General features: G+C 40.2%; 1 protein-coding gene across 4 annotated transcripts in view; it reads right to left on the bottom strand.

Moving 5' to 3' along the window:
* LOC122807158 (BAG family molecular chaperone regulator 2-like) overlaps positions 1–21,425 on the bottom strand; it is a 212,937-nt gene that overhangs the window by 127,681 nt on the left and 63,831 nt on the right. For 2 of the 4 annotated variants that reach the window (XM_044078184.1, XM_044078182.1), the window contains exon 2: positions 11,128–11,237. The exons of 1 other annotated variant lie outside the window; for it this stretch is intronic. In XM_044078184.1, coding sequence (XP_043934119.1) covers positions 11,128–11,237 — 110 coding nt within the window. Of the gene's footprint in view, positions 1–11,127; positions 11,238–21,425 lie in introns of those variants that run through there. One more of the 4 variants, XM_044078186.1, reaches the window with a different exon arrangement.

Genomic DNA, 21,425 nt, shown 5'->3' on the forward strand with positions numbered 1-21,425 from the left:
AGGTGGACAATCCCCCCTGCACTCCCATTTGGGGGGCTCTGCCCCCCCACCCCCGTAAATTAAATATACCAACTTCAAGATCACACTACAGTGGGAAAAAGTTACTTTTCTAACCCCACTGTATAAAGCCCCCCTGCAGAAACGTAGCAAAAAGTGTGTTTGATAGTTGTGTGTCATTATGTGTTGTTATATCTGGAGGAGATGTTATTTTCATGTGATTTGTATTGTTAGATGTTATGAAATTCAATGTTATGGGTTTTAGATGTTTTGGGTTTTAGATGTTCTGGTCTCAATGTTATGAAATTAGATGTTATGGGTTTTAGATGTTTTGAAGGGGACCCATATTTTCACATATATATATATATATATATATATATATATATATATATATATATATATATATATATATATTTATATACTAACTCTAAGATCTCTTTGCATTGAGGAAAAACTCCAAGATCAGAAATTTCAAAGTTAGAATACCCTTGGTGTTCTGAATATCACTTTAATTCATACTGCTCTAAGGATTGCACTTTCAGTCCTCAAACAAAGAACTGTAGTCAAGTCAAACTAGTCAGAATTTGTTCATACACTAAAGAGCTAATGTCAGATCAGACTCAGCAATGTTATCATTATTGGTATTATCATCCACCATGCCATAATCAGTACGAGAGTGTCCTAATGTCAGGACTCTTAAGGGTAATGTAAAGAATTCTATATCCAATAAGCAACCATTGATGAGATGCCCTTATCACCAAACCAGGGCTCTGCCATCATGGTCACATGATTTGCCTATGAGCCAGTCATTACGTATTGCTGTTACAGAATGGTGTCTATGCAAAAAGAGGTATCTTTACATTTTTAAAATAATAGAATTATATAATAAGCACTCCATTCCCAGTCTTCTATCATATTCCAAGTGAATTAGAAAACAAAACGGATTGCAGAAGAATTGCATTACGAAAGAATAAGAAGTGTTTTTCCTCATAAATAGTCTTCAAAGCAGTTCAGTGTTAGGTAAATCATTCCAATTGAGTATATTCTAATTATCTGAATTCTAAATCATCTAGAAGCATATGGGAAACATTTTGTGTCTGGTGTTGTGAAAGACACCTACTGGGGCAAAGAAATAGGAAAACTAGTTTGGTCAGGCTGTCACACAGGGGGTGAATTTATGCATCTGTTTTTTTAATTGACTCCTCATATTAGAGAACCAAACTATATATATTTTTCCACTTCAAAGAATACATCAAAAGCATCTTTTTAATGGCTCAAGAAGAGCATGAATTGATCTTCCTATATTTTGTTGTAGAAGTCTCATTAAATTATATGAGCTGTATACACCTTCTGTAGATCTTTGCTGCACTCTGCTACTTTAATTGTTCATGACAGGAATATGGTAACTGATATGCAAAGCAAACCTATAATATTAAAGTAATGCATCTTCCTTACCTGGTTGTTGTGTCTTTCGGCTTTTCCCGGTTAGGGGTCGCCACAGCGGAACTCCGGTCCATTAATGATTGGTAGTTGATTTTTCCAAGCCGAGTTACCAGCCCTGACGCACAACCTTCAATGAAGGTACGCCCATTAATGCATGTCTCCATGCAAAAGAAGCTCTAGCTGAGAATCGAACCGGACAGCATCTTACTGTGAGGTGACAATGCTACCGCAGCACCACCACCACGGCATCTTCCTTACCTGGTTAAGAGAGTTAAATGCCTATACCTTCCTGTAGTTTATAACATATTCAGCTGGAGATGCTTATTTAAATAAGTCTGTGTAGGTGTGTTGAGTTTTTCTGTAGGTTTCTCCCTGGAGAGCTACGTCTACCCCAAATCACAGAGGAAGATGTCTTAGTATTTTTTACTTCATTTATATATTGTTCATATTTATAATCAACTTAACATGCATCTGCTCTATGTTTGAATCAGATCTTGCTTCATACTGGTAGTTACAGCATTAAGACATTAAGAAATATCTATTTTGTATTTTCTGAAACAAACATCTTGCCTATGGGAAGAGTTCACACATGTTCTCTGATGTTCTATGCACTGCATACCAGACATAATACAGTGATGTGTTATCATCAGTTTTAAGAGACTTGCATTTTCAACATCTGTGTTGAACATTTGTCAGTAGCTGCTCAGCGCAAAGCACAATGAAAAGACCATGCATTCGGGAATAGCTTCATGTACCATTAATTTCATCAATGTCTGAGAATCTCAGGTCAGGTACGTGGTACCCTGGAGTCCAGGATGTAGCTGCAGGAAGTGCACAGAACAGGGTGCCTCTGTGCACTTTACAGCATAGTGCAATAGGTGTCTGAAATGGACCTTATTTCTTCTGAAGGTTTCAGAGCACTGCAAGCTTGTTACCCATGTTGTAATAAGTAATGGAAGTGTTTAGGCAGTAGAACTAGAATATGGGACAGCTGGATGTGACTCCAAACTATAAAATGCCAGAACATATTCATTGTGGTATAGATAGTAAATGTAAGTGGCACACAGCACTGCAGAAACTACTACTCTGATTTACAGCATGATAAAGAGACTCAAGAGGTAGGGAGCCACTGATTCTTAATACATACAGAAGTCACAACTTCCCCTTGCTAGGTATGAATTGTTTGGAATAGCATTGCTTAGTAACTCATAGCATTGCCTCAACCCATGAGAAGAATGGAAGGGCTGAAATGGAATAACACTAAAGTTGCTGGACAGTGGCTATAGATATATGACAGTGATGTATAGATACAGCAGCAATGTAAGGGCTATGAAAGAAAAATACACAAGGCCACCTAGTGTTATATAGTAAATGCAGAGCTATGTGCCATGTACCACAGATACTACTGAGGACATGCAGACATCATTTGGGACCAAAGCAGCATAGTGTGACAAGCATGATACAGCAGTATCCATATAGTGAAAGGCACTAGCTGTATTATATAAAATGAGCATTGCAATTTATTTTTTATTTTATTTTACATTTGTTAACTGGGAAAGTCCGACTGGATACATGTCCATTTTCAGCAGAGGCCCGGGGAGAAAAGCTCCATGTTATCAACGCATTTAGTAATAACAACATAACAGTGTTGATATTTAGTAACAAATAATAATGTAGGTTACAAGATGTTTAAAATGTAGCAATTCAGCTATTTATAAAGTTTTAGTTAACAAATTAAGGAGAAGCAAATGCAGTTTGTAACGTGTTTAGGAAGTTAACAATAAGTCAAAGATAAAAGCCATCTGTAGGTTACTAATAGGTGAGACATAAAAAACAATTTCTTTGAAGCAATAAATTCACAGAAGACTTTCTTTAAGTAGGGGAGTGTCTGATAGTTAAGCATATTAAGATAGAAAGCAAGGAAGATAAGAAAGAAAAGGGTTTTTAGGGTGGGACTTGTTTAGTGTGGGCTGAAAAAATAGGTTGTAGAGGGAGGAGATGGTAGACACATCTGTGAGTTAAGACTAATAGTTAGTTATTATGTTCTTGGGTTGGTTGGGGTTTTGATAGGATTAATAAGTTAGTTACTATGTTTTTGGGTTAGTTGGGGTTTTGATAGGAGCACAACTAATTTTACTGGCTCAGTGTCTTTTTTGTTTAGTTTAGTTGGAGTTTAGACATGGTCATAGCCAGAGTTTGTGCATGTGTGTCTTTAGAGCTTTTTTGAATTGAGGCAAGGAGCTGTTAGAGGTTATATGTGGAGGAAGGGAGTTCCATTTTTTCCTAGTAGAGTTGGAGAACAAAGAATCTCCAGCTGAGTTGTTTGCTTTGGTTGTTTGTACTAGCATTCTGCTGGATGAGCGGAGGGTTGTTAGGTTGCTATAGGGGGTGATAATTTTAGTTAGAATTGGGGTACTGGTAGGTTGGTAGAGGATTTTATGAAGAACTATGAGTTTGTTATAGTATATTTGATTGGGTAGTTCTAGCCAAGCTAGCTTGTGAAGATTATTACAATGATGGGTTCTGTATGTGGAGCCTGTGGCAAATCTAGCTATTTTGTTATAGCAGCTGGTGATTTTGTTGAGGTTTGATTTAGATAGATTAGTAAGGATGGGTGAGGCATAGAGAAGGGAGGAGAGAAGATGTGTGCGAGCTATGGTGGTTCTGGTAGTTAGGGTTAGAAATTTCTTTATCCTATACATGGATCCTATTTTTTTATTTACTGTTTTTATGGTTTTGTCTATATGGGCATTGTAATTCAGATTGTTGTCAATGATTATGCCTAGTAGTTTGGTGTTCGGTTCAGGAGAAATTGTTGTCCCATTGTTTGAGGAGACTGTAAATATTGGTGGTGTTTGCTTTTGGGTGGGGGTGAAAAGTAATAGTTTGGTTTTATTTGGGTTCAGTAGGAGTAAACGATTATTAAGCCAGTTTTCTACTTTGTTAAAGGTAGACTGGGTTAGGGATTGTAATTCTGCTGGAGTAGAGGCAGTGCAGATTAGTGTGGAATCGTCTGCGTATTGTATGGAGGTAGCCTGTGGTATAATTTTGGGCAGATCATTGATGAATATAGAGAAAAGAAGGGGACCTAGAATGGAGCCTTGGGGAATGCCGAGAGTCACAGGTAGAAGGGGGGATAGATTATCTTTTCACAACACAGCTTGTTGTCGACTGTTTAGGTATGAGTGGAACCAGTTACATACTGATTTATCTATGGACAGTGAATTGAGAGAGTCTAAGAGTAAGCTGTGATTGACCATGTCGAATGCTTTAGATAGATCGAGGAAGAGGGCAGAAGAGAGCATATTTTGATTGCAGTTGTGATTAATTGTGTGAGAGAAGGAGAGAAGAGCAGTGGTTGTACTGTGGGCTGGTCTAAAACCATGCTGGGATGAGGCTAGGAGAGAGTTGTGGGTGAGGTGGGCTAATAGTTGTTTCTGTATGCATTTCTCCATTATTTTGGCTAGGGGAGATAGAATTGCAATAGGTTTGTAATTTGAGAGTTCTATGGAGTTCCCTCCTTTGTGAAGTGGAAGAATGTGTGAGATTTTCCAGATGGATGGGGATGTAGGATTCTTGGATAGTACGATTGATTAAGATGGAGATAGGGTATGCTATTACTTTAGCGGCCTTTTGTAGGAATTCTGCGGGAAGTTGGTCGGTTGCAAGGGTGGTAGGTTTTAATTTTTTCAAGTGAAGATTTGATATAGTCTGTGGAGATCTAGTTTTAAGGGAGAGGGGATCATATGAGTAGGTGAGGTAGTGGAAGAAGAGGAGGGAGATAGATTATTAGCTAGGGATTTGACGGTTTCAGTGAAAAAAGTGTTAAAGGTATTTGCTACTGATTCAGGGGGTAGATTTAATGTTGATGAGGGGGTGGGGGTAGAAGATTTACCTGGGTGGAGTAGTTTGTTCAGACCTGACCAGAATTTCTGAGGCTGATTTTGGTGTTTTTGCTGTAAGTTGAAATAGTAGTTTTGTTTGTCTAACATAATAGATCTTTTAGCTTCATTTCTAATCTGTTTGTATGTTATGTGGGCGTGTGGGGATTTGGTGGCTCTCCATGAGGTCCATGCTCTATTTCTAGAAGTAAGTTTTTGTCTGGTAGTATAGGTTAGCCATGGTGCTGTTTTATTTTTGGTTCTAAATCTACGTTTGGGAGCGTACTTGTCTAAGATGGCTAGGAAGGTGGTGTTGAATTCTGCGACTGCTTGGTCAAGGGGTAGTGTTTTAAGTATGGCTCATCTGCATAGGCTTAGATCAGATTGTAAACTGTTTAGGTTAAAGTTTTTTGTATACCTGTGGGTTATAAAGGTGGTTTGGTGGGGTATGTCTTCTTTTTTTCTCAATATGTAGGTTAGGAGGTGGTTGCTCATATCCTCGGGTAGGGTACCTGCTTTGTACAACTGAGGATTGTTATTTATTAGGATCCAGTCTATAATGTTTTCCTTTTTGTTAGATTTGTTGATTCTGGTGGGGGTAGTCATAGTTTGGGAGAAACCATGTAAGTTGATATGGGTGGTTGGGAAAAGTGCTGAACAAGTTGTCCAGTCGATGTTGAAGTCTCCAAGTATGATTGTTTCTTGGGGTGAGAGGATGATAACCATTGGAGTGTGCTTTCTAAGGAGTTTATGTTATTACCTGGAGAAATATAACTACATACTATGTTTATAGCTTTGTTTTTGTTGAGTTGAATTCTTGAGATTATTGTTTCGGTGTTGGTAGTTACTTGGTCAGGGGGGGTGTTAATTGTAGTTAACTCTAGAGAGGATTTGTATAGGATGGCTACTCCACTTCCTTTTCTCACTTTATGGTCAAGTCTTATTATATTGTAGTGGGGGGGTAATATTTCATTGTCAGTGATAGTGGGTTTAAGCCAGGTTTCTGTGAGGCAGAAAACATCAGATGAGTGTATATCTATGAGTGCATGCAGGTGGTGGAGTTTGTTATTTATACTTCTGATATTTAGGTGACAGACTAGAAATGATTTTGGGGCATTATGTGAGCTTCTTATGTTGGTAGGAGTTACATCTAAAGGGTTATTGATGGTTGGTGAGTTTGGGCCAGGGTTAGGATGGATGTCACCATCGGCTATGAGATTAAGTAAACTTTGTATGAGTTTGGTGAACATTAGTAGAAGTTGGTAATAGTTTTTAGTCTTTGGGTTGTAATGGATGAAGTGGTTTTGGAGCTGGACTATTGAGGAAGTGAGGTTGTGTTGAGAGAGGAGTGTGTGTATGGTAGTGGATTGTTGCACTTGATGTAGAGTGTTGAAAATTAGGCAGGCAGTGGAATTCATAGGCAGTGAGGAGATGAAGTATAATGAGTGGGGGTATGAGGTAGTACAATGGTTTATGTTTAGGAGATGAGGAGGGGGTTGGTGGATACATGGAAGGTATGGTAGTAGGTAAGTTTAAGAGAAGTGACGGAGGGGTTATAGAGGAGGTAGAGTGTGGGAGAGTTGGGAGTAGGAGAGGTGGGAGTATGGGAGATGCTGTGGGATTGGATTTGACTGTGTAGTAGGAGTGGCCAGTTATTTGGGGGAGTGGATAGTAGGAGTGGTCAATTAGTCAGGGGAGTGGTTAGGGTAGTATAAGTGTAGGAGCAGTGAAGGTGGGTGGTAATTGGGGGCAGGGTAGGGGAGCGGAGTGAGCCCAAAGGGTGAACAGAGTGGGAAGAGCCAAAGAAGAAGAAAAAGCAGATAAAACAATCAGTGGAGTGCTGATTTGTTTAAGTTGAGAGTTTTTCAAGGAGATAATACTTTGTACATATGAGAATGTGTTGTTTAAGGAGGTAAAACTTTGTAGAGTCGAGAAGTATATAGGAGTAGTGGGGTAGGATTGGGTCTATCAGATAGCAAAGTAGGAAGTATTGTGGTTGTTTGAGAGAAAAATAGTACAATGTAGAATTGTAGAAGTGGGAAAAAGACCTGGGAGGAGGGAGCCACCTAGTGGGTGCAGATAGTACTGCAGCTGAGGCTATTCACAGGGCTTGCAGTTCTAAATGTTTAGGCAGGTTAACACAGGGGTTGATTAGAAGGTTATTGAGAGTAGTTGCTCTGTTGATTGTGAGGGAGAAGGGTTTGGCTGCCGGCTATCCTGGCTTTGGGTTTTACAGGTTACACATAGGGTGAAAGTAACAGTTGTGTCTTTAGGTAACAGACAGTATAAAATGTACTTTCTTATGTCCTTTAGGGGAAAGAATCCCAGAGAGGTTTGGTAATGATCCTTAGCTTGGGGTGGAGGCAGCAGTCCTAGACAGGGTGTGAGACCCAAGACCTAGTACAGGTCAATCGGTGGTAGTGACAGGTGGGAACGCCGAAGGCAGGAACACACAGCAGCCTGGGGGTAACTGAGGGATTCAGAAAAAAAAGGTCAAAATTGCGCTCATTACCCATCTCAGAATACTACCATGCATGTGCATTTCTTTTGGGCCTGGCACTCTATGAATGAAGTCATAAAGCATATATATATATTTTTAATACTGTATGCCCAGCTGGGCAGCACTGCTGTCACTGTAACCCGCTGGTGTATATGGCACAGTTGCACACCTCCTGTACTGTAATGGCAATGACAACTATAACTCTGTATGGCTGATGTGATGTGGACGTAGTACATCTTTTATGAAACTCAAACTATTAAACTATTTAAAATTATACTAAGGTAATGTACAAAGTCCTCTGCATTTGGTTATCTTTTATAATTCCCTCTCTTATGGTTCTCATTGCAATTATTTTTTTCACTTACATGCCTTTATTTTTCTAGCCAAGTACTCATCCAGCCTGCAGGGACTGTTAGGCTTACAGCTATTTGTATTAGTGTAGGCATGTATTTTGATCACCTTAAGGATTACAGGAGAGGTATTCGGATTGTATTGTTATCATCATTTTATTTACAATATGATGCATTGATTAATAATTCAGGGATGTAATTATTACTTTTTTAAACAACCATTTGTGCCTAAGACAGCATTCCATAGTACAGGTTTGTTTTCCAGCTTGGCATTGATTGTGTTCGTCCCAGCACATGTCACAAAAACAGGAGCAGGCGTTCATAACCCCTAGGTGAAGGACTGAAACTTTTGCTTCCCACTGGTTATGTTTTCTGCTATCTCCTGATGGGCTACCTTCTCCTCCCAACTTGGCTATGATTGCCCACTTTTCTTTCAATCTCCATTGATCGAGCACTTACCACTTCATCATCCTGAATGGTCTTAAATCTGAAATTTTGTATATAAATCAGACTGTTTTACTGTTTAGTTCTTTCTTTTATTATGGAAATGTTAGAATAAAGTTTTCTATCTACTCACCCAAGCATTTCTGGTCCTTTTGATATGGATGGAGAACCCCAGTACATGTTAATTCATTTGTTCCATTGTTAGACAAAAGGGTGTGAGGAAGTCTGATGTTCCAGTGAAAACATTCACTTTTTTGTTTAGGTAATAACATTTTATTTAAATCATGCCATGAGTAGATTCCAATATGATTTTGTCTAGTCTTGTTTTTTCCAGTTTTAATGAAATGTCTTTTACATGATCATAAAAAGAATGCAGTGAGCTCAGCTATTTCTATATCCTAACAATGAACATTGTCAAAGGTGTTACTACAATGTGCTTCTGACCTGAATGTGTACTTTTTTCCTATTAGTAGCTTAAATACATAAACAAAAATGTATCAACACTCAATCCATTATGTAAGTAAGCATCTACAGGATACAGGGCATCAGAGTGCTTCACTCAGTGGTGTACAAAATATTATTAATGATATCCTGTTACTATGCCTGGAATTTCCTTTGCCAGTATATGCACATAAGGGCTGTTCCAATCCTTCCTAACAATGCAGGCTTTCTTTACTTCATAAATACCAGTCTTGGGGATACCCATGTCCAGAGGCTTATATAACATCTCCTATAAATCATGACAAGCAGAAAGTGAATAACAAATACCAATTTCTTTGTGAAAACTGAAACAAAGTCAGAAATAACTAACACAACTTGATTCTAAGAAAAAGCACTAATTGCAACGAGGACACATCATAGCTTTGTCTACTGCATATTTCTGAATATCCTCACCTTTTTGTCACATAATATTTCCTTAACAACTGGCAACATTAGTTATAGCCTGACAGCCCCTAAAATCTTTTATATATATTGAGATAAACGAAATACATTGGCAACTTGTTAAATAGAGTTAATGATCAAGAGCTAAATTCACTTACCAGAAATAAATACTATCACCCAATTAATTACATTTTACAGGATCTCTAATGATTATAGACTTTAACTTTGGAGACAAGATGCAGAATATATTAATTTGATAAAGAATTGTTGAGAGAAGAGTATTTATTTTGCAAACCCCTGAATTTGTCAAAAATACAAAACCATTAATGGATTTAGACATCCAACAGGTACATTGATATGCAGGGGAGAAGTGTTTCACAAAGACTTTAGTTCAGTCAGTGTGCGCTCAAGGTATTGTGATCAGTGGAACTGGATGCAGTGAAGGTTCTGTTGATTGTTACAAATACAGGGGTGAGTCACAAAGGTAAGTGATGTGTATACCATCCTGTAAACATCACAGTAACATTTTTGTATTCAGAAAAGGCCCTAACATGGTGCTGCATGGTGTTCTAGAAAGAGGACTTGCAGCACCATGTAGAACTGGCTTTTTGGCTGTGCTGAATTCTAATGAGATAATATGGGGAGAGGCATATGCTAATTCGCCATGTGTTCTCTCCTCTGGAACTACTTCTAAGAATGCAGTTACATGTTGTGCAATTCAAGAAATTGCTCAGCTCTGTAGATCTACACAACTGGCCCCACGATTTTGTAGTAGTGAACAAGGCCAAAAGATCATGCTTAGATACTAAACAAAAATGCAGTACAGGTATCTTGAACTGAGGGGTGATGGTAGACACCAGATACTTCTCTTAACTAAGTGCCATAACAGCACCAACAGCAGTACAGGGATTGGGCATTGAGGGGAACACCAGGGATTACTCTAAACATAAGTACAATAATGGTACTATCGATCAGTCATACTACATTGAAGACATAGTGGCCCTTCAGCTAGTACATGGACTGTGGAGGTAGAAGGAACCACTCGATAGGGTAGGACCGACAAGTCAGGGAAAGACATAGGGACTGTGGTGTGTGTGTGTGTGTGTGTGTGTGTGTGTGTGTGTGTGTGTGTGTGTGTGTGTGTGTGTGTGTGTGTGTGTGCGCACGCATGTATGTGTGTTTGTGGGAGAGTGACTGAGAGGGTGAGAAGCCAATGCCTACACAAGCAGCATCTAATCAGTGTAATAATCAGATCAGCAATGATCTGCACATTGCAGTAGTAACTGATTTTCAGAATTATGCAGATTAGCCAATAATGATGCATTTTCTCACTGTGGCTAACATGTCTCTGAATTGCAAAATACAGTGTCATTGGATCAGTGTCTTTTTAGATTGCACTATACCCTTTCATAAATTCCTGGGATAATCTTATTTTGATAAGTGAAAGACTTAAGTCAATTAGGATTTAACCATTCTCCATGTGCCATATTTAAAAATGTTCCTACAAATGTAATCAAACCACATTTAAGTGCAATACCAGGTCAGACAACCAAGATACATAGGCCAACTTTTTTGGCAAACAGTGGGATGCTTAATGATTAAGGTAAAGATGATTATATTTATGACTTACCTTCACTAATATTCTGGGTTGCAATGGTCTCCTTTATTTGCTTAATCATTTCCAACAATGTCACCTTTTCCTGCTCTAGGGTGCCTGCCTGTTCTCTTAAGCTGTTCACCCTGTAAAACACTAGATTCAGTTAACTATGAAGACACTGCAGTTAAGTAACAAGTAACTAGCAGCTTTATATATATTGTATGCACATGATTTTGTGTGTGTGTGTGTGTGTGTGTGTGTGTGTGTGTGTGTGTGTGTGTGTGTGTGTGTGTGTGTGTGTGTGCTCTGTTTTACTAGTCTTCTACACTGCTTCAGCTGGAAAGCAGTTACTCCTAGAATACCATTACACTTTATGTGGTGTCATCATGCCAGTAAACAATATATGTTTAATATTTTCTGATATATAAAGCTGAGCAGACCTCATAAATGTTAAAACAAAGAAATATACAAACAGACTGAATGTAATTAAGAAGCACTCATCAGATGTTGTGAGCCATAAAGGTTATAATAGTTACAGGCGTGACAGACTCCATTCATAATCATCTGTGCAAATTACCTAAATCCTGCTTATCAGAAATTAAAGCCATTAATATAACTCACTGACACTAGTGTATTTATTCCCCTCTCAACTGCACCATTTTTGACAGTATGTTAATTTTTTTAGCTTTTCCCAGTGCCACACAGCTTGTTTGATTTGTGACCTGGTACTATGGCTCCCGGAATGGGATTAGGGTGCAAGGCTCAGTTCATTGTCATCTAATCCTGACATTACAAAGGTGCTGCAGGAGCCACACTGCCATGTCTGAGTCAGGAGTTACAAAAGGCATGGGGAAAAGCAATCGCAGTCATTCCTGAAGTAGAATGAATTACTTTTGCTGATGTCTGGAGTCTCTAAGGATTTGATGAGGGTGGGTATCATACCTCTTAATTTCTTTGCTTGGGAATTCTGGAAAAACTTAAATATTAGTCTAATTCATTTAAAAAGCTGATAGCACAACAGGTGTTGCATCAACATATATTTGTTTAACAATAGCAAGTATGACACTCTGATGGATGGTATTATTAACTGAATACAATTTCAGTGATGTACCAGAAAGCCAAAAATGTTATGAGGAGCAGGGCAAAAATATAAGGCAAAAGCAGGTACATTCAATGAAATAAGGATAGTTGAGAGATATGCTGACTGCAATTAGCTAGACTATTATGATGATATTCTTTAGTCTGTCAGATGTAAGAGCAGCATTCATTTCATTAGCTGACTACGTAAATGAACATAATTTTACCTGCACTTAATGCTGCTGATTTGCATTCAGATATTATTCTCCTGATAAATATTACTACATTGCATTACCTTCCAGATTACCAAGATGCATCTTTCTAATCCATTAAAGCTTCATCTGTACTCACTCGTTCTATGTAAAATCAGCACACTGAGCCAAAATGGATTAATGACACCTTGAGTATTTTTTTGAAAGTTTGTGTCTTATGGTTAATTATTGTGTAATTAAAATTTTGTGTGGAATATTTTTTCAGCAGAATGCCATAAACAATTGGACTATGGTTTATGTTTGTTTCCTGTTTACAATTTATAAATGTAAAACAAAGATATTAATGAAGCTGGTGTTAATAAATCAAGTGATGGTTAAATCCAGGCACATGAATTATTTTTCTTTTTAAGGGATTTTATTGAATTTATAAGTTTGAGATGACAGCATTTTTGTCCTTCTCTATTTTTCTTTATCTCTCTCTCTTTCTCTTACTCTGTCTCTCCCCCAGATGTAATAAATTCTGTATAGGCATAGTGTAGGGCTTACACAGAAGTTACCATGTCCGTATATGCTGTTCCCCCTCGGTAGCACACCATGCATATTAATGATGGTGCATTGCTGAGGGAGAGCTGTAGAACATGGTTATTGAGTCAGTGTATGGAATGTGTCACTAATTGTTTCAGCAGATGAGTAATGCACCCCCTGCATTGTCCAAGTGCATGATAGCAATGTATTTATTTATTTTTTTAAAGTTTGCATGGTGTGGCTCGCACCAAATGACATGTGCCAGATATCTAAAAATAGGAACTGGATACATTTAATTTATAATTCAAAGGTCATGTTTAACCATTGCTCAGTGGGCTTGTGCAGTGCAGTACTTAGCAGTGCTTAAACTTAGTTTAGAGGTATATGTAAAAGTATAGCAGCATTCCCCATATCCATGCAGCCAAGGGGATAGGGTTATGGATTTATGTGCAGTAGGTGTGGGGTTTGAATACAGGGAGAAAAAATTAACCAATTATTTTTGAAATATAAATTATGCCAATTAGTTTTAAATCATTATCTGCTGCACTTTGCTATGTTCTGCTAAGCCTTGCTACGCCATGATAAGCACTGCTTAAACAACCTTTATTTGGGTAGTGCTTGTCATTGCTTTGCTGTGCTTAGCGGGTTTGTGCACTGCTAAGCACTGCTAAACATCTGCCAGTTTAAGCACTGCTGTGGTGGTTTGCACAGTGCCAAGCGCATGCTGTGATTTTAAAAATTGCCCAGTGGCATGTAAGTGTGGAAAAACAGGCTATATTAAGGGAAACAGGCAGGAATACAGCATAAATAGTTGGATTTTGAACTGTGCAGGAACTAAGGCAGGTGCTGGAGAGGGTGCATGCTTCCGGGCACAGTAGTGGGGCATTCTGGAGTACAGGGTCATGGTTGAATTCCTGGTGAAAGACCATGATGACTGGCTGCTGCAGGGGCAGTTCTAGGGCTCAGAGTGCAAGGTGGAGGCCTGGGACTGGCTGACATAGGATCTCACCAGTGCGACAGGTATCCCCCACACAGGTCCATCACCACTATGATGACCTGAAGCATTGAAAGGGGGCTCTTCTGGACACCTAGGTCTGTGAAGATCAGGCTGGGAATGCCCTATAAGGTTGTAAGTACTGTTAGCATTGTTTTACCAATACCTAATCTGAATGTTTGATAGACAGTTATGCATAATGGTGTGCTTCTCTCCCTACAGCTGCAGAAGAGACAGCTCACAACCTATAGCCCCAGTCAAGGCGCTTGGCCAGGTTGTGCTGTGAGTGTGGTGAGTACCGATTAATTTGCAATCTATAGTCAAATAAGCAAGAAAGAGTAAAGCATTTACTTCCAAAAGGTACATACAGTAAAAATCTGTGTATTGCAATGAATGTGGACATAGGCCTGTACTGCAATTAGTGACTACTGCCAACTATAGTGCAATAAAAAGGGAAGACTAAAGCATTAATCCTGATAGTGTAAATGAAATAAAGTTTCTACTGCAATAATTGTGGAATTACAACTGTTTTGCAACACCTGCATTATATCAACTGCTGTTTAGTAAAGACTCAAAACTATGCCATTAAGTGCATGAAGGTACCCCTAATAAAGCTGTGTTGCACCATATGTGTTGAATTAGGGCTGTTTTGCATGACATTGATTATGACAACTGCTTTGAAATAAAAACTCAAATGAATACCACTACCTGCCTCACGGTATAGCTAATAAAGAGTGTTATGCAATAGCTGTAGATTCTCAGCTGTAGTACAAAAAATGCATTATGACATCTGTTCTGCAGTAACATCTGAAGCAATACCACTAAAACCCAAGGAATATTGTGTATATCAGGATTGTCTTGTGTTAACCATTGCAATTCAGCTACATGGATTCATGCTCTGAGGTATGGTGCTGCAGGCAAGTATGACAGTGTAGACTGCAAATATACTATAATCTGCAACTGCATATAGGTGAGCTAGCCAACTCAATAATCTGATATGATTTGTAGACTTCACAGATATATCCACCCACTAACAGTATATTGTGTACACCTGCATTATATGTAGTAATGTACAGTTTACCTAGTATCTCTGTCATGCAAGAATCTCATGCATGTGTGTTCAACTGTCACTGCAGTCTACTATAAAACTGTAGTACTATTACCAGGTCATATTTTGTTTCCAGGTGAGCTCTAGGCAAGTATCAGCCAGTCAATAGTCAGCAGTTGCTCAGTATCTCAGTTTGTTAAACGCTGTGTCTCAAATACAGTTTGGCACACACAGACCAGGGTTCGAATCCAGTGCCATATAGTAATAAATATTACTGAATCAGTTTTGTATTGAAGACAGATGTTCTCTCCACAGTAATGATAATGCTGGTAAATGGATGAAGTAGCCCCTATTATGAGTAAATAGTGTGTGCGTTCAGATGTAACAGACTGTTAAGAGCACTGACCAGGAATGTGATAAGACCTCATAACATAAAGGCAGAAAGTACAATAGTAATAAAATAAAATAAAATGTGCACCATGGTATGGCTGTATACCTTGAGTGTTTGTGAAAGTTTGCTGAAGTTCTATTCTCATGCCTGCCAAGGATGGCATAATAGTTGTGTACGCTCTGTACTGTACACATACATGGCTCTCAAGTGTCATGCTGTCACTGACTATAATTACTGTTGCGTAATCCCTCTGTCACAGATGTATCATCAACATGATTAAGTCAATAGCACAGTCACACTACATCAATCCACAGTACACCTTGGTAGTGATATAGGTACACCTGATGTGTAACTGTTCTCTGTAGATGTGTACTTTTAGGTGTTACTGCTTGTCCCATACTGCCCCATGTGAATTGCTACAACAGCTACAGGACACTGTTAAACATAAAGGAAGGACAGACTTGTAGAGTATATAGCAGTACCATTATAAACTGTATAGCCTACTATACCAGTATTAATGGACTGTATTCCACTCTTTCCCCACCACTTATCTTCATCTAAATTTATTATTGTTATACATTGTACTGATTGGCTAGACAGAGGGACTGAGCTAGGAAAGATGTGCAGCAGGTAAAGGCGATAAAGGATAATGAGGAAAACATACTCACAAGTGAGGAGAGTGTGTTGAGGAGATGGAAAGAGTACTTTGAGGGGTTGATGAATGAAGAGAATGAGAGGAAGAGAAGGTTGGATGATGTAGGGATAGTGAATCATGAAGTACAATGGATTAGCAAGGAGGAAGTAAGGATAGCTATGAAGAGAATGAAGAATGGAAAGGCTGTTGGCCCAGATGACATACCTGTGGAAGCATGGAGGTGTTTAGATGAAATGGCAGTGGAGTTTTTAACAAGATTGCTTAATGAAATCTTGGAAAGTGAGAGGATGCCTAAGGAATGGAGAAAAAGTGTTTTGGTACCGTTTTTTAAGAATAAGGGTGATGTGCAGAGCTGTAGTAACTACAGAGGGATTAAATTGATCAGTCACAGCATGAAGTTATGGGAAAGAGTAGTGGAAGCAAGGTTAAGAAGGGACGTGATGATTAGTGATCAGCAGTATGGTTTCATGCCGGGAAAGTGCACTACAGATGAGATGTTTGCTCTCAGAGTGTTCATGGAGAAGTAAAGAGAATGTCAGAAGGAGTTGCATTATGTTTTTGTAGACTTAGAGAAAGCATATGACAGGGTGCCTAGAGAGGAGTTGTGGTATTGTTTGAGGCAGTCAGGAGTCTCAGAGAAGTATGTAAGAGTGGTAAAGGATATGTATGAGGGTAGTGTGACAGCGGTGAGGTCTGCGGTGGGAGTGACAGATGCGTTTAAGGTGGAGGTGGGATTACATCAAGGATCAGCTCTGAGCTCTTTCTTATTTGTAATGGTGATGGACAGGTTGACAGACGAGATCAGACAGGAGTCCCCGTGGACTATGATGTTTGCAGATGACATTGTGATCTCTAGTGAGAGTAGGGAACAGGTGGAGGAGACCCTGGAGAGATGAAGATATGCTCTAGAGAGAACAGGAATGAAGGTCAGCAGGACTAAGACAGAATATATGTGTGTGAATGAGCAGGAGGATAGAGGAATGGTGAGGATGCAAAGAGTAGAGGTGGTGAAGGTGGATGAGTTTAAATACTTGGGGTCAATAGTTCAGAGTAACGGTGAGTGTGGAAGAGAGGTGAAGAAGAAAGTACAGGCAGGATGGAGTGGGTGGAGAAGAGTGTCAGGAGTGATTTGTGACAGACGAGTACCTGTAAGAGTGAAAGGGAAGGTCTGCAAGAGGGTAGTGAGACTAGCTATGATATATGGGTTGGAGACAGTGGCACTGACAAAAAGGCAGGAGTTTGAGCTGGATGTGGCAGAATTAAAGATTTTAAGATTTGCACTGGGTGTGACGAGGGTGGACAGGATTAGGAATAAGTATATTAGAGGGTCAGCCCAGGTTGGAAGGTTTGGAGACAAAGCCAGAGAGGCACGATTACATTGGTTTGGACATGTGCTGAGGAGGGATGCTGAGTATATTGGGAAAAAGATGCTAAGGATGAAGTTACCAGGTCACAGGAAAAGAGGAAGGCCTAAGATAAGGTTTATGGATGTGGTTAGAGAGGATATGCAGGTGGTGGGTGTGACAGAGCAAGATACAGAGGACAGGAAGAAATGGAAACAGGTGATCTACTGTGGTGACCCCTAACAGGAACTGCTGAAAGAAGATGATGATGATACATTAGTTATGGTTTATTATTAACATATGTTGTTCTCTAAACTTTATGTTGGGGCATGTGTTTTATTATTGTTATGTATTACAATGGTTGCATATTAACATATCTTGTTGAATTACTGATGTTGTTGGCCTTATGCCATAACTGTTACTAGCATGCTGTTAATATACTGACTGTTATGTTATTTATTGTTGTGTTCCATATAATATGCATTGATATCTTAATGGGATATTTGCAATGTTCTGGCATGCTGTTATAACTAACAAAATGTTTTGGTTATAACTAACCTATAGACATTGTTATACCTCTAGCACCATAGCACGTCAGATTAGGCCGGTTCATGCTGATCCACCTACCCTGCCTCAGCCGGTCATGAATTAGGATCCTAGCCCATCTGGGACCCAAGCAGTTGGTACCTGCTCTGCTGGCCCTGTGCCACCTTCGGGTGGAACCACCTCAGGAGATGAGGCCCATCCCCCTTGGCAGCAGTGATGGAGGGGCAGTAGTCACCCAGGATCAACTACCAGCTATGCTGCACAGGATGTGCATAGAGGTTATGAACAATTCCTGCACCGGATTGAGGGCAGATTCAACAACCTGGTGGGGCCTGGTGACCCTAGCACCCAGCCTCTAGCAGAGCCACCTTCAGGGTAATGAAGGAGCAGTGTTGACTGCCCATGAGTGGGGAGCTGAGTCATGCTGCTGCCATCTGGGGACATATGCATCTCTGATTCCACAACACCCTCCCCCTTCAAGGTGTTTACCTCAGTCATGTATCACACACTGCCCCTGTATACTGTCTTGTCTGTCTTGTCTGTCTGCAAATACATCCTCTCCTACCCAACTAACCTCCCCACGTGTACCTTCATCCCTTCCCCATAGGTTCATATGTTCATAGGTGTGTACTAGGCTAATGGCCCTGGGGCCTTTACAAGCCTAGCCATAGGATTACCTTGGCATCATGCCACCTGACCTTAGTTCTCAGTGCCTTTGCTGAGTAGAGCCACTGGAGTGATCCCCGGGGTGAATTTTCTATTTCCCATCCACTCATCAGATTTCTCTTGAAGAGGGTCAGTAAGGTGCTTTGCTTGACATGTATGGAAAGTCAATTACATAGCATGGGCAGTCTCCGGGTTATGAACCTGTCCCTCCAGTATGTTCTGTTGATTGTGGTAATGAGGTTGAGGTCTCTGGAGCATGTGGTGCGGATGGATTGGGATTTCTTTAAATGTAGCATTTCTAACAGAGCTGGGTCAGACATGGCTTTGTAAGTCAAGCAGAGATCACCTCTAAGTAGATGATATGAGACAGAGAATAGTTGGAGTTTTTTGAGTCTGTCCATATAGGACAAATTTTTAAGGCCTAGGATCCCCTTTGTGAGGTACTTTTGTGGCCTCTATGGTTTTTGCAGGTGTCTAGTGAGGTACATGCCAAATGGGGCGTTGTACTCAATGATTGGCCTAATGAAGAAAGAGTAGAGGGAGACAATGACCTGTTTTTCCTGGATACAAAACTCTTAGTAATGAGATGAATGAGATGTGCCACATAGAAGGACTTTCTGACCAAAGTGGGAATGTGGTGATCAAAAGAGAGGTTTCTGTCAACCTGTGCTCCCAGATCTCTTATAACACCTTCTGTGTTCAGTGGACTACCATCAATGTGGTAATTCATGGAAGCTGGGTTTTTCCCAAAGGGAGTGTTGACACATTTTTTTCATTGAGCTTAAGGCCATGGTTCTGACACCAGTCATTGGTCTCAGTGAGGCCATTCTGTAGGATGTCAACATCACTTGGGGAGATAATAATAGCTCTCAACTTGCAATCGTCTGTGAACTTTGTCAGCCTGACTCGCTTCGTCTTGGCCTGGATTTCAGAGAAGTAGATACCAAACAGGAGAGTACCCATAACCGAACCCTGTGGGACTCCACTCATGACTAGTCTGCAGTCTGACTTGCAGTCAGCTACTTTCACATTGTGGTCTCTATCTGTGAGCCAGTCTGCAAACCACCTAGTGATATAGGGGTTGATGCCTTGCTTAGTGAGTTTTTCTATGATTCCTAAGTGGGGAATGGTATCAAAGGCCTTGGCCAGATCAAGGTAGGCTGTATGAGCCAACTTGCTTTCATCCACAGCTCTGGTGACTGACTCAAAGAAGTCAACCAAGTTGAACAGGCATGATCTACCCTTCACAAAACCAAACTGTGTGGGATCCAGAGTTTGGAGATTCCCTTTATCCTTGTTTATTAGGTCCATGATGATGCATTACATAGCTTTGCATATCAGACTTGCCAGGCTAATGGGGCAATAGTTCCCAGAGTCTGTAGTTGTTCCTCCTTTGTGGAGAGGGATGACTGTAGCAGGGCACCATTCACTATGGACAAAGCCTGAGGTGAGGCTGTGACTGAACAGGACACACAGGTGAGATGCCAGTTCACTCCATAGTTCATGTAGAACACAGCCAGGGATATTGTCATGTCCCACAGAAGCTGTATTCTTGGCCTTGGATAGTGCTGTTTTAACCTGTGCAGCAGTAATACTGGGTGCCTGGCAGTCTACTGGTATTGTGATTGGTCCTTTGGGTGGAGGGGTAACATTGACACTGAATCTGTCGGCCAGTATATTGGCAATATCTGTTGGCTTGGTATATAAGGTACCATTGTGCAGTAGCTCACAGCAAATCTGGGTATTGCCGTGGAGATTCCTTACATAACTATAGAAGGCCTTGTGTTTGTCTCTACTATCTGCTTCAATTCTGTTTTCATAGCTAGCTTTAGAGGATTTGATGAGGGATCACAACTTTTTGTTGAGGCTGATAAGGGAGTTTTACCAGTCTTGGGACTTCACCTTATTCCACATCAGTTTCCTCCTTCTGTTGTAGAGTTTGTTTATTCCAGAGGACCACCAGATTGGGTTCATTTTTTGGAGGAGAGCATCTTGGTTCTATTGGGTATGGCAAGATCCATGCATTTGTGTATTTGTTCGTACAGTGCATTGATGTATGATTTGGCAGTCATGCAACTATTCTCCATTTGCATGGGTGCCATGAAGTTAGCCACCTCTGTTTTTAAGTATCCAAAGTTAGCTTTGGAGAAGATTTTCATGGTGGTTACCTTTGCAGGGGTGCGGGGGTGGGGTGGGGGAGATGTGGATTTCCAAGGTGATCAGTTTGTGGTCAGATCTAACCAGGAATGAGCTGATGATTGGTGTAGAGCAACTGTTGCCCATGTTAGTAAAGACCAGGTCAAGGATGTTGCTACCTCTAGTGGGGGTAAGAATGAGCTGGTCAAGGGCACTGGAATTAATGACCTCCAGGAAATGTTGGGCACGTGTATTGTTGCATGAGTAGTTTTCCCATTTAATGGAGGGGTAGTTGAAGTCACCTAGTATGAGAGTGTTAAGTTGGACCTAATATTCTCCAGGGTTCTTAGGAACATGGAGTGTGAGTCTTGGGACATGGTTGGGGACCTATAGCAGACTACAACTTGAATCACTGTCTTACCCAATGTTAGTTGCATCTAAAGTATCTCTGATGCATTATGTTGGGCTACTGGTCTGGAGGTGTGCGCATCCTTTATGAATATGGAAACACCACCACCTTCGGAGCTTTGGTCTAAGTTCTGGGGATGAAAGGTGTGGAATGAGTTATAGCCTGGTAGTGTAGGGGTGCTTTCTGCTGCCTTGAACTAAGTCTCTGTTACAGCACAAATGTCGATGTTCTCCATTTTAAGGTGTGCTTCGAGTGAGTACATTTTGAGATTTAGACTTCTAGCATTGAGTGGCATGACCCTCAAATTGCATTTGTTTGTAGCTGTTATG

Source organism: Protopterus annectens, chromosome 7.part0, assembly GCF_019279795.1.
Source record: "Protopterus annectens isolate FY-2018-M chromosome 7.part0, PAN1.0, whole genome shotgun sequence".
Taxonomy (NCBI): domain Eukaryota; kingdom Metazoa; phylum Chordata; order Ceratodontiformes; family Protopteridae; genus Protopterus; species Protopterus annectens.